The sequence below is a fragment of the Equus przewalskii genome, chromosome 6, assembly GCF_037783145.1.
Source record: "Equus przewalskii isolate Varuska chromosome 6, EquPr2, whole genome shotgun sequence".
Taxonomy (NCBI): Eukaryota; Metazoa; Chordata; class Mammalia; order Perissodactyla; family Equidae; genus Equus; species Equus przewalskii.
This window is the reverse complement of record NC_091836.1, coordinates 65,935,955-65,949,405: the sequence shown is the minus strand read 5'-3', so window position 1 is coordinate 65,949,405 and position 13,451 is coordinate 65,935,955. Positions and strand designations below refer to the sequence as shown.

The 13,451-nt window shown below is 44.7% G+C and overlaps 1 protein-coding gene across 37 annotated transcripts in view; it reads right to left on the bottom strand.

Moving 5' to 3' along the window:
* Positions 1-13,451, bottom strand: part of TENM4 (teneurin transmembrane protein 4) — a 2,704,309-nt gene that overhangs the window by 135,570 nt on the left and 2,555,288 nt on the right. For 23 of the 37 annotated variants that reach the window (XM_070625735.1, XM_070625734.1, XM_070625736.1 and 20 more), the window contains 2 exons: positions 11,190-11,375; positions 3,522-3,548 (listed from right to left, as the gene is read on the bottom strand). In XM_070625735.1, coding sequence (XP_070481836.1) covers positions 3,522-3,548; positions 11,190-11,375 — 213 coding nt within the window. The remainder of the gene's footprint in view (positions 1-3,521; positions 3,549-11,189; positions 11,376-13,451) is intronic. The other 14 variants (XM_070625767.1, XM_070625766.1, XM_070625747.1 and 11 more) reach the window with 1 other exon arrangement.

Genomic DNA, 13,451 nt, shown 5'->3' with positions numbered 1-13,451 from the left:
ACTTCAACCACTAGGCCAGAGGCTGCTCTGCATCCTATATTCTTATTCTAGAAAGTCACACTGCATATTAATAATTAAAGGCCCTGAGATGTCTTACAATAAAGAGACCTGCTTATTTGATTATCAGAACATTTTCCAATTTGACCTCAGAACTCTTTTATCCCCCCTTAACCATTTATAATAATGTGGAACATTCCATTCCACAAAACCCTCTTTGGGAACTCCTGCTCTGGTGCGCTCCTCTTCACACACAGTGCCTAGTGCCTTCACACACATCCTGTGCTGCTCTGAAACTGCTTGAAGGTGCAGGTGTTCCTGGGGAGAGTAAGTTCTACATGTGAAATAACAGGAATGCTTTATCCACAGTTAGTTTCTTCAAACGGACCAAGTTATACCCCGAGGGTCTGCACTGTCCTATCAGTTTCAGGGTTTCCTAGGGATTTTGAGTACTTGTGAGTTGAATGAGGTTTGCTCTCATCCAGAGATTTGCTTCTGGGATAATCTCACCCCCGTTAGCCAGTATGATGCAGCCTCCTCAGAGGCCACTTGCTGACTTTCTTAAAGCCATATGCCCATCCTTATCCACCACGGAAGCTCATTAATTCCACAAACCCTGAAACTCATCAATAATTCAGAAAGCCCAAGTGATATTAACAATCCCTTCTGGAAGGACTCACACCAGGCATTTGCGAGAGCCAAAATAATGTAATTTTAAGGTTTAGAGAAGGGCTAAGCTTTTCAAAAGAAATGGTGCCCTTTAAATGACAAGGGACCACTTTATCTTCAACCTTCTGCTTAAGCCTATGTAGAAGCCCCCCTTGGAGGCAGCATCAGGTGTGACTAGAAGACTTTGAGAATCCTTGAAGGTACTTATTTTTTAGGTAAGTGGCAGATGGGCTATGGGGTACACCCATCATATATCAAAATGCCCCATCCCTTTATGTTTCTCCTTTTGGTCCTCTTGGACTTTTTCATCCCTATGGTCACTTCCCTAGACAAGGTCATCATCGTCTTCTACCTGGATAACAGCAATGGTCTCCTAATTGGTCTCCTTGCCCCCAAATGTTCCCCCTCAACTCTTTTTCAACAATATGGCCAGATAGATCCTGGCCATATATCAAGTCATTATCCTGCTTTTAAAAACTTTCAGTTAGTTTCTCACATTATTATGTTAAAGTCCATGATCTTGGTCTACAAGGCTCTGCCTAAGTTTGGGGGGTCTCCTTGCTAAATGACCCTGGACTTCCCCATCATAACCCTCATCACACATTGTTGGAATTACATGTTTTATTATTATTAGTGTCTTCTTTGCTAGACTGAGGGCAACTTGAGAGCGAGGACCACTTCTGCTGTGTGGTATCCACATTTCCTGGCACTTAGAAGGAGTTCAATATATTTGGTGAGTGAATGTTGTTGCTTTAGTCTCTGCCAATGCAACTGGAAGGCAAAGAACAAAAGCCAGTTCATCTCTGAAGTGTAAAATACTCTACTTTGACAAGTCCTGAACTTGCATTGTACATGTCTCTGAATTCTGTTTTGAGAATTACTATCCATTATATCAGAAAGTCAGCCAGATGGGGGCTTCACCCAGATCTAGATTTTGGCAAGAAACATTTGTCTTTTCAAGCATGTTATGATTCATTGACCTAATCTAACCAAAGGTATGGTGATGTTTTCGGAACTAAAGATCAGAACAGGTGCTTTGAGAGAGAAAATGTGTCATTTCCTGGTGAGGGTGTCATTTTGGAAGACATGTTTTGGAGGAAGAATATTGGAAACCATGTGACATTTTGGTGATTTATGGTGATAGAAGGAAGAACGTTGGAAATACGGATTAGGCCAGGAAATCCAAATCCTGGTTCTGCCACTTAACGGAAGTGTGACCCAGGATGAGCCACTCAAGTTCCTCGACTTGAGTTTCTTTTTCCAATCAAATGGGTAAAATTCCATCTGCTCCGTTAAAAAAACCTCACAGGACTCGCTTAAGACTCATGGATACAAAAAACTTCAGACAGTAGGAAAAACTTCCACCAAATAGATGGTAACATTATTAAATTTAATTCATCCTGAAGATTCCTCTGATAATGATTATGTGTGAAATGCCTATTTTAAAAAGGCTCACAGGTACTACTCTCTTATGCTGGAATGATTTTATTCTCAGTTGAAGACCGGCATGCAAAATGCGAGGAGGCTTGCTTCTCACCACCAGGCATCCATCTGATGGGCCCTAGCAACACCTTTGCTGTATTTGGCAAAGATGTCCCAGTTGAAAAGCATTTAGTCATTTATGTTTCCCCAAAATCCTTTCCATAAGTTTCAAACAGCAGTTGTTACCTCTTATTAAAAGCCAATTCAGCCTCTTTCTTTAAAATTTCAAAAATTAGTCTGGCTAATAAAGTCCTTCTCCAAATTAAGGGTGGGAATAGGAATATGATGATAAAATAGCATAGCTAACATTTACTGAGCATCTTTCCTGCCCATGTGCTAAGCACTTTACATTCGTTATTTCACTTAATCCTCATGCCAACCCTGAGAGGTTGGTCTTGTTATCCTCATTTTATAAAGACTCTGAAGTAAAGGGAGGTTAAGTAACTTGCCCAAGGTCACCCATTTTGTTAAGTGTTGGACTTGGGATTCAAACTCAGGCAGTCTGACTCCAGAGTATGTGTCCTTAACCACTGAGCCAGGTGCCGTGTAAGGGCTTGAGGATAAAAAGATGAGTATGGCATGGGATTTCTCCTCAGGGAGCTTGGACTCTTTTAGGAGCACACATATCTGATCACTGAGACTTATTCTTAGAGCAGCGAAGCCAGTTGGGAGAATTAGGTACCACCTAATTCCTGTAAATGTTTGAAATGGAAGTCATTACTTTGCCTGTGGGGAACACTCTTCAAAGATAAAACTTACCAAAGTCAGGCCTTCCCTGAAAAGGAAAAAAAAAACCAAACCCCAAACAAGTAGACCATCCACTCCCTGAGCTCAGGGGTCTTTTTTCCCCTCTTTCTCCAGAGCCTGGCACAGGTATCTAGTACTCACTACTAGTGGGTGCTCGATATGTGATTGTTGGATAGATGAACACAGCAGTGATAGAATGTACTTCTTAAGATTTCTTAGCTTGCTCTGGGGTCTCTTCTTTTCTCAGGCCACACACCCTGGTTTCCAGCATCGTAATTCTGATGGACCAGGGGCCATACGGGATGGACAGGGTGACATGAGATGGGGTAGAAAGGGTGAGGGGTGTATGTGTGTATGTGGAGGGAAGGACAATAGCACAATGGTAATGTCACAAACAGATTGAGCACTCTAGGGGGAAGAATGACACTCCAAGTATATCAACTACTTTGTGACCAAAAACCGACCCCCTGGGCAGCGGATGCTGTGACAAATCTAGGGATGTGGCAGCCTCTAGACACCATGCTTATGGGGTGTATATACATTTTTATATACACATTTCCTCTTTTATGCTCATACACAAACACACACACAAAGACAATAGGAAAATAGAAGAAGGAAGACCATACCTTTAACTACCCTATCCAGATAGTGTGCTTGGGAAATAAAAGACAGGACACTTGAAGTAGGATCGAGTAAGTGCAATACTGCCTGCCACATAACCATGCCAGGTGCTAAGGAGACAAAGGGGGAAGCACCTCACATTTTGGACAGACCTGCCATGGTGGGGAAAATAAACCCGAAGACAAGACAACACAAGAGAGAAGGAAGGAGAGCAAGCACATTCTCCAGGAAAGGCCAAAAGGAACTTCAACTCATTCTGTGATCCAGGCATTTGGAAATGTGATCATATAAACAAGAAGACATATGGATAAGGAAAATAGGAGAAAAAGGGGAATGGGAAGCTGCAAAAGTGGCCACACTCCTGCTCCGTCAGCTTTATGGAAAACTAGAACTTGCCCCTTTATCTACCCAGAGCAGCATCCAACTTCCCTTTAGGGGAAGGAGCTATATATAAAAAAAGTACGCCCTCTCTGCACGGAGGTGTTCCCAGGAAATTGGAATTTAGAAATATGCAAAATTTGAGTCATTTCTGATATGCATTAGGGAAGTGGGTTGAGTCTTTGGTCAAATACACCACTAGATTATCTGTTTGCCATCTTGAATTTTCTATGGACATATGTGCTCATATAGACTTGAAGGCAGAATGGTTGCTATTCTAAGTAAGATGCACTCTGTGCATCTTACACAGGATGTGAGGTGCAGGTCAATGGATGTCACAGTGAAAAACAAGAAAAAGAAAAGAAAACCTGACCACTTCTCAATGCTTATTAACTCAAAAAAATAGAATGATGTATGCTTTGTTTTCCAACGGAGAGACTGAGTCCCAGCACTGAATTATTTGGTAATCTAAAGTTTTGTTATTTGTGAGGATGAGTGTCAAACGTTGCTCTGAAATTAACCCCACTGTGTGTACATGTGGGTGCCTGGCTGTGTGTTTAAATCAGGCAGACCTCTTCATTCCTAGCATAAATCAGTAACATCATTTCATCTTCCCCACCTGGGCTGTAGCTATAGCCATTTGAGGAACTTCCCTTCACCCTCCCTGCTAAGCTCCTCCACACGTGCTCCCAGAAGGGCCAGATAGATGGCAATCTCCCGAAGGGCCTGATGCCTTCTGCCAGGCTGGCCCCCATCCTCAGCTCAACTCCACATATTAATCAAAAGTCCATATGATAGGATGGACTGCAATGGGGGGGCCTTATCTGGAAGCTCTAGGGTTCTATAAACTGTAAGAACATTCTTACTCTCTTGATAAAAAAATAGCAATTCTATTTTTTCAATCCTCTGGATAGGACAGACACTGTTGCTGTTCATCAAAATATACTTGCCTCAAAAGACTGGCGGATGAGAGGCTATGCTCTTAGTTCAGGTATCTATGTGGTCTTTGTTTCAAGATGAAATATGCTGCTGGCAGCTGCACAACCAAGTGGAAAATTGGGAGGAGGAGATTTTAACTGGGCCTGAACGCTACCCCTTCAATCTTATAGATGCTGTGGAGTCCATGAGATAGAAGGATATAAGAAGGGAAAGTGAAGGAGAGTGGTTTATTAAGCAGGAGTGAATAAACAAAGCTTTGGAATGCCAAACAATGAAAAATAGGGTCAGCCCACATGGAAAATAGCCTAGGAAACATCTCTGGCTAAGGGGAAGACTTTCTTGATTCTTGATTCATCCGTCACTTTTGTCTTAGTCAAGCTCACTCATCTAATTTTGCAAAGTGATCTAAAATTTCTTAGATATGATCTCCCAGGATATGCCATCAGAGAGCAATAACGCATAGGATCTCCTGGCTCAGGTGGTATTCTTAGCTTTCAGATCTGCAGAGTTTTGTGGAGGGTTATAATCATATGTTCTTGTAATAACTCTGAACTTAGCTACAGAAGAGATGGAGTGAGCCTAGATTTCTCTTGAAGGGTTGGCAATATGGCTAGGCTGGATGAGCTATCATCATTGGGATCCAAATGGCCATTTCATCATGTAGCATCCATTTTGAGAGAGTTCTCTCACAAGAAAAACTTTGATTGTCTTAATGGTGATATCATGGCTCTGGTGATGAGTGAAGATCATATCTGCTGTATAGGCCAATCTCCCCAAGCCCAGGGGCTGACTTCAGAGAGCTCTTTCTCTCTTCCAATGCCATTTCATTTATAAGCACTGTTTAGTAATAAAGATCTCTATTAAGTGTAAATATGTTTTTAATACCTTTAAAAAATGCTTACTAATTTCTCCAGACCACAGGCAGAAATAGCAGCCCATGGAAGTGACTGAGGCAGACTCAGGCTGCAGTCAACGCTGTGGGTTTCAGGAGGTAAAAGTAGATAATCGAAGCTTCAAATTCTGACTCCACAAATCAAGGGATTCCTTTCCTACACAGTGACCTCAAGCCACACTGTGAATCCAAAAGCAGAAAACAGCCAGTTATTACCAAGTCTAAGAGTTTTCTGGGAATGGAATAGAGCTTTCCTGTCTCTGGTGATTGAAAATGGAGTGACAACTGGGTCTTTGAAGTCCAATGCCATTTATTTATAAAAGGCATATGCAGAAGCCCATACTCTTGTTGCTTTCATTGTTTGAAAATCTTGGCACAGTCATTTAAAAATTCATCATGATTTTAAAGTACCAACTTTAAAAAAAGATGATATAAAGTCCATAAGTTTGCATTATGAATGGTGGATTTAGGACTTCACAAAATTCCTGCATCTTCCTCCTCAGGACTTCGGGATGAAGAGGATGGCAGTAGAGTCATCTTTCTCTTGGGCCATGTTTCTTGTTTCAACATTGCACAGATGTGTCTTATGCTCCTTCTATATTCCTGTCACTATGCAAAAAGCTGGAGATTGTGGTGGCCTATATCTATTTATGAGACAGACTCTGAGCCTTTGGCATGAGTTTAATCTGTGAAGTCTTAGATCTCTTTAGCATTTCTACGATCTCCACATGGAAAACTCTTTCCTTGACTTGCCTGTACCAACAGAAGTTTTCAAGTTTCTCTTAGGATAATCCCAAGAAGTTTCAGAGGCCCCCTATCAAAGGTCGTGGAGAACATGTCAATAGGTATTTCATTCTTATTTTCCGGGTGCCTCAGTTGACTCTAATAGCTGTATCATTGGTACACATTAGGCCAGATTAAACAAGGATCATGAGAGCAGATGATGCTTGGGGTGGTTATAATCAAATAAACTTCTTTCAGATAGATGACACCATCAAAGAGATGTTCTTGTTAAGATCTTGGATTCATTGATGCTCTTCCCTCTTTGAATGATGGATCAGTGAGTAAGTGGTCAATGGCACCCATACTGAGAGGGACTCACAAAGCCCACTAACTTTCCTCCAGTTTCCCACCCCCTACCACAGATGGGCTGAAATCTCCCAGAACCATCAACTAATCAAGTTTTTGCTCTGATAACTTGGGGTAGATTCCTGTCCATTTTCTCTTTCTCTTTGTCAGCATTTGTCCTGTCAGGTCTCAGGTCCTGTTGTGAGAGAATGTTTTTGAGAAGGGATAAGCATAGGTTTATCACTCAGGCGCAGATGCCCCGTGAGTGACTTGTGAGCTCCTGGTTAAGGGCTGTCTGATTACAAAAGAGAAACCTGAGAGCTCCCAGTCTTTAAGTGGACAAAGAACTCCAGAAGATTTTGTGGGCTTGCTTTATAATTTCTCTTCATCGTGAAGTCTGGCTTTGGCTCATTCTAGTAATTGCATCATCAGAGTATTATTTTGATCTTTACTCCCAGAGGAGGATTTGTTTAAGAATCAAGATTTATATGATTGGACAGCTCTCCTGAAGCCGAGTAAATAATTCTGTATATCTGGCATCTTGAACAATCACAGCTTTGAGGTCAAGGTTGGAATTTTACAAATGTAATCAGAAGCTGGCATTTCCCACATGTGTTTTGAGACTTTGTAGACAAGGGGCCCTGAAGTGAATAAAATAACTATCATACAAGTGATCCAAAATGTTAGCGGTGGTTTTCAAAGAAATAGGAAAAAATTAAAACCTTCTTAAATTTAACTATGATTTTCAGCTTTCTCTAAAGAAATTGGAGGTCAAGAGTTGAGACCCATGAAATTCCTGGAAAAGACATCCAAAAAGATGCTTTTGATGACTCTGTGTTGACTATATATGAGAAACAGATCCAGATAATCCATCTTACCTTAACTTCTGCACTAGGAGAACGGGGTTCCATATATGAAAATGGGAGTATTAGTGATGAGTAAGTGAGAGCAAAAGGAAAAATCCTTTATATTTGTGAGATATTTTTAGGAGCAGGTGACTCAGTTTCGGGCTGATGGGTATGCAGTTCCGTGGGCAGTGGAGGAGGGGGCCAGAATCTTGTCACCCCTGGAGGCCTCCTTCAGCCACCCCATTCTGTGAGTCATGGAAGGAGAAACCGAAGGCCCCTTGTGGTCTGCCCACAGTGCTCCCACCAAAGACCTTTCTTGAAGATGGAAAGAGACAGATAATTCCTAACATAAGGAATTAAGATTCAATGTGAAACATTCTTGTTTTTTGACAAAAATACTGTCATTAATGAGGATGTCACTTTCAGATTCCCTTTTATTCTAAAAACCAATCTCTTTTGGGAAAAATCAAGTATCTTCCATGAAAGAAAAGGTGGACCGAAGCCTCCCAAAGGAGATATTTAATTCCTATTAGAATAATCTGCTCTGGGGAATGTCACTGGGGTAAAAAGGTTCTTATGCTGGAGACTTGACCATAAGGAGCCCAGACTTGTCTTATGCTTCAATGCCAGCTGTTATGTGATCAAGTCATTCTTTCCTGTTTATGGAGGGCAGTAGAGTATAAATAAACAGACCCTCCTGTCTTCTGCTTCCCCTGCATGGAGGTCTCTGTCAGTGTCGTGGATACCTACTGGCTTTTTCTCTAGTGTGGGACATAGCTATCCGAAAGCATCTCAGTGAGCTGCACTTTAACGATCTACTGTATAATAAGGAAATCTGATAACAAGAGAAAATTTAACACTTCGAATTTCTAACTTTTCACATCATCAGTTTTTTCCTTTCCTAAATGATCTTCACAGGGAGTGAAGCTCCCTGGAAACATAAGAAAGAACTTCTTGTTGCCATCAAAGACTGAACAGGGGTTTCTCCTTCTTATTTCTATTCCAGAAGAAAAGGAAGGCATCACCACTGTTTCTCTCATTTGCAACTCCTGCCCCTTCCTTTATATGCGACAAGGTTATTAAAGTGTTCCTTCAGCACTAGGGTGTTGGGTTTCTCGGTGGGGATGCAGCTGGCCACAGGCAGAGACCCACAGAGAGCAAGTTGCCATGCGGGGAGATTAGACAGGGACAAAGGAAATGCTCACCACACAACGAAAGGTAATAGAATTCCAGGCCAACGTCCTTTCATCTGAGCCACTATGACTAGTCCATTACTTCTTCAATGTCCTGTGACATTTTTCTGGTATTTAAGACTGTCAACCTCCCTCTTGAATTGTGCACATTTACCTTGATGTATTTCTTATCTAGAGGGGAAAAGGCATCTGCAATCCCAAGGAGGAATTTGCTCTTAAAGAGTGACAATGGGGTGTGCAGGGGAGGTGGGAGGCATGGTTTGACTTCTTGGCATCAAAACAAAAGAGATCTTCTTCAAGCCAGGCTGGTAAACATCCACAAGATGCTAGATGTAGCTCAGCCTGCCCACAAGCCCTGTCGTGAATCATCTGTGACTGGACTCAGGGAGAATTTCCCTAAAGCCCTGGCCATTGGACTCAGATGAGATGCTTTTATCTTATAAAAGTCTGAGATCCACAAACTTTTTGGAACTTGGTTAGGTGAGTTGAGGACTCTGTAAGAAAGTGATAGAAAACAGAATGCACTCTCTCTGGGCTCTGATTTTGGTTTTAATAGGGATGGGCCCCCTTCTGGGCTGGCAGGTGAAAAGGTCAGTCTGTCCTCAGTCACGCGGAAAAATGAAGGTGAGAGGAAGGCAGAGTTTAAAGACGAGGGCCCCTCAGATGACTAGGGTCACTTCTCTTTAAGAGGTGTCCAGGACAATCGTAAGGTAGGATGACAGGGACATAAAGAAGCTACCCAGACGCGCACAGTAAGACACTGCGGCACATTCTGCTATGGAAAAGCACGGAGGGCTGCCATCCGCTATGGAGTGGCTCTGTTAAGAGTTGGGGCTGGGCACATTCGGTGTGGAACTCGGAGCGCACAGCCTCTCGGCAGGATGCATGCTGGATGCCTCCATAGGAAACCTGCACCTTGTCCTGCAAGGACTACAGAACAGGCAGCTGGTGAGCAGCCCCTGCACCAAGGCTCAGAAAACCAAGCCTCAAATTCCTGTTCTACTTCTTAAAAGTTGTCACCTTAAGCCTCAGGTCTCTGAAAAGGAGAGAATAATACATGTGCCTCCAAAGGGTGACTGTTAGGAGTATGAAATAATGCAGTTAAAGCCCTTAGCACAGTGCTTGGCACGTTGTAAATACTCAAAAGTTAGAAGCCATTATGATTAATAAGTATAAGGTGTCCCACAGCCATTTATACACACAGTGATGCTGTGGGGGCAGGGACAATGAATATAAACTAATTTCAGGCTACAAAACAAAAAGAATGCAGCTAAAAAAAAAATGAGATAAGAGGTAGCTCCACTTGCTCAAAATTCCTTTGTCCTTCAAAAGCTTTGGGGCTTGTCTTCTAGTTTCTGTAAGACTCAAGAGGTGACCTTCACAGCTGGAGAGGTACCCAGAATCCTGCCTTCTAAAGCCATGTGCTCACCATCTGATCACAGACCCTTCCTTTAAAAAAATGGAAGGGGAAGAAGTTAAAACACATATACACAAACCAGTGGATTCAATAAAGAGCTTTTGGTGAGTGTTCATTCCAGGATAACAAACCAAGCAAAACGGCTGGCTGTGTTTAACATCAACAAAACCAGCAGGAAAGGCAGAAAGAAGGGAATGGAGTGATCGGCTTGTTTTGAAAGCTGCCAACAGTGCTGCTTCAGCAGGGGCCGGTGCCTCGGAGCCCCCGGGAGAGGAGAAAGGAGACAAATGCAGACAGGACGGAAGCTGACGACCAGGCGGGAGGGATCCCAGGCCTAATGGGATGCAGATGTGGCTTGGGGCCTGTGGGAAGCTTTCCCCAGGCCTCTGTGGGAGCTCTGGCCTAGGAGGCCAGTGGGCATGAAGGGCTCAGAGCTAAGTCCAGGACCCCCCAACCAGATCTTGAATTTGATAATAATGGCTACACTTACGGAGCACCCTACTATGTGCCAGCCTGTGCTAAGCTCCTTACATGCATTATTATCCCCATTTTATAGGTGAGGAAACTGAGGCTCAGAGAGGCATTGGGACTTGCCCACAACTGCTAAGTGCTAGAGTCACCTGCCTTATTCCTGAACCCCAGCTCCATAACACAGAGCTATACTGCATCTGGCCTGGGAGGGGCTAACAACAAGGCATGCTAACCAGCAAAGTGGGATCTGAGAAATGCAGATCGGGAGGGAAAAGGGTAAAAGGGCCCAATTGTGAGTTTAAGTCCAACTGAAGTCTAGGAAATGCCAACCATAATGTCGCCAGATGAAAGGACTTTTGGCCCAGTTCCCACATGCAATGGGGGCCCAGCCTTGGCCCTGAAATGCCCGACAGACAAAGGTACCATGCAGCCCAGAGAAGGTTCCCCGGGACCTGGGCCTGCCATACCGATGGTGCAGTGCTCGCCGTTCCAGCCGGGGCTGCACTCACACTTGCCGTCGCGGCAGGTCCCATGCTCAGCACAACGCGGGTGGCAGGCCCGCTGGTCGCAGGCTGCCCCCATCCAGCCATCCTCGCAGCGGCAGGTGCCCCCCACGCAGACACCGTGGCCCCCGCAGTCGGCAGCACAGATCTCTGTGGGGAGGACGACAAGGGAGGAAACCAGGGCCAGGAGGGGCAGGGGAGGGAGGAGAGAGAAAAACAAGTATTGAGTAGGTCACTGTTGGGAACGAGGGTCACACTTGGCTACCTACCTCGGCTTCTGTGAGCAGTTGGGATTCCAGAGGATCAGGAGGCTAATCTCCGTGGACAACGACCCCCGGACCAGAACAATTCTCCAGGCAGAGGCCTGCCCCGAGCCCACTTCCCCACCCAAGACGGATGGATGGAAGGGCTCTGCTTTGTTTGCTTTTCCCTTTTGCCAGCCTGTCCCCGCTTTTGTGCTCGCCACTTCCAAAGGGGACCGGCCTTCTGAACAGATGTGAGGAAAAGTCAAATTTAATTAAAAACTGGTTATGTGTGAAAACAAAGTGAGGATGAGTCCCTGACTGCCAAGCGACGTGCTTGTGGGTCTGGTGGGGGCACGTGAAGGGTTCTGGGGCCTGTGTTTCATTCCAGCCTTGACTCTGATTGAGGTGGGGCGACCGGGAGCCCGACCTGCATACCCCGTGATGTTCTCGGGTGGCTGTTCTGTGCTCTTGCTGGGTTTATGCTCCGTCCTGCTCACTGCTTCATCCCCCCAACTCAAGAACCATCTCAATGGCCTTTCTGATCCAAAGTAAACAGTTAGGGGGACCACTGCACAGCCAGACTGGACCTGCCCAGCCCCTCACAAAGGCTCGTCTGTGAGACGGTGCAAAACACACACGACCTGATTCACAAGCCCCTCGGGCTCGGGACCAGCGACAGCTTCACGGTTACACAGGCAGAGGCTGCAAAGGCTCTGAAACACCGTGGCTTTTTAGGAAACAGGCCTGACCAACCGTGGCCACGGATGCTCTCTGCCAGGGCTGTGAAGGAGACCCTGAATTGATTCTGTGCCTTGTGACCCAACAGTCTTCAAATGAAACTCTCAATAGCTTTAATTTCTTTGAAACCAAATTAACTGGTACCCATGTCAAGTTGCATTTGCCCATCACTCCCTTCCAAGATGTGTTCCTGGTTTAGAAGCCACTAATGGTCTAGCTACTTTTGCAAAAAAAAAAAAGGAAAATTAGATCTCAAAGGCCCAGACCTTCCAGATCAACCTACAAGGTACAGGCTAAACTGTTAGAGAATCAAAAAACAATAACAGTGAGTTACCATTTATGGTGTGTTCCTTTGCCAGACAACTTGCCAAGTATATTACCTGCAAAGGGAGGAACTACATGCAGCAACACAGTGGATTTCTCAGCTGCCCAGAGAAGAGGGAGGGTGCTGTAAAATGGGTGGAAAGGGCCCTGACCCAGAGCCAGGGGACCTGTGTTCTCTGCCAGGCTCAGGAGCTTCTGAGCTGTGTGACCTTGGGTAGGTTCCTTGACTTGGCTGATGTGTTCAGCGTGGACAGTAATGAGGCCGCCTCACAGCACCTCTGCTGACCATCAGGGCTGTGGTGAACACACAGTGGAGCAGATGATGGAAAAGGGCATGGCAAAGATCACTAACTCAAGCAAGGTTTCTCAGGGCAGTGAGTTTTAGACAAGATGTCCAAGAACCAGGGTTGTAAGATCCATGCCTGCTCAGCCACTAATCTGCTGTGTGACCTGAGGAAGGTCACTTCCCCTCTCTGGATGTCAGTTTCCTCATGTACTGCAGGAAGAATCCGATGGCATCTATGGTCCCTTCCGGCTCTAAGACTGTGGGAGTCTATGATATAAGCACCCTCCATGTTACACAGCACGATCTACCCCTAAGGCTCAGCTCCAATGTGCTTCCTCCTCTGAGAAGTCTCCTGCAATTCACCCTGTGGTGATTCTGCTTCTGCCCTTTCCTGATTACACAGTAGAGCGATTTTCTGTTTCTGTGTCTGTCTCATTGTCAGACTAGGGACTCCCGAGGCTGGATCGAATTCTTCTGATCACTTCTAAGCCTGGTACCCAGCACAGATCTTGGCAAGAACAGACCCTTAATTAAGGTTTGTTGGATGAGGGATGAATCTGTGTGTGCCTGGGGCTGCAAGTGCCTGAGACTATAAGACAATTCATGTACACCCTGCTCAGCTTGGCTGAAAGT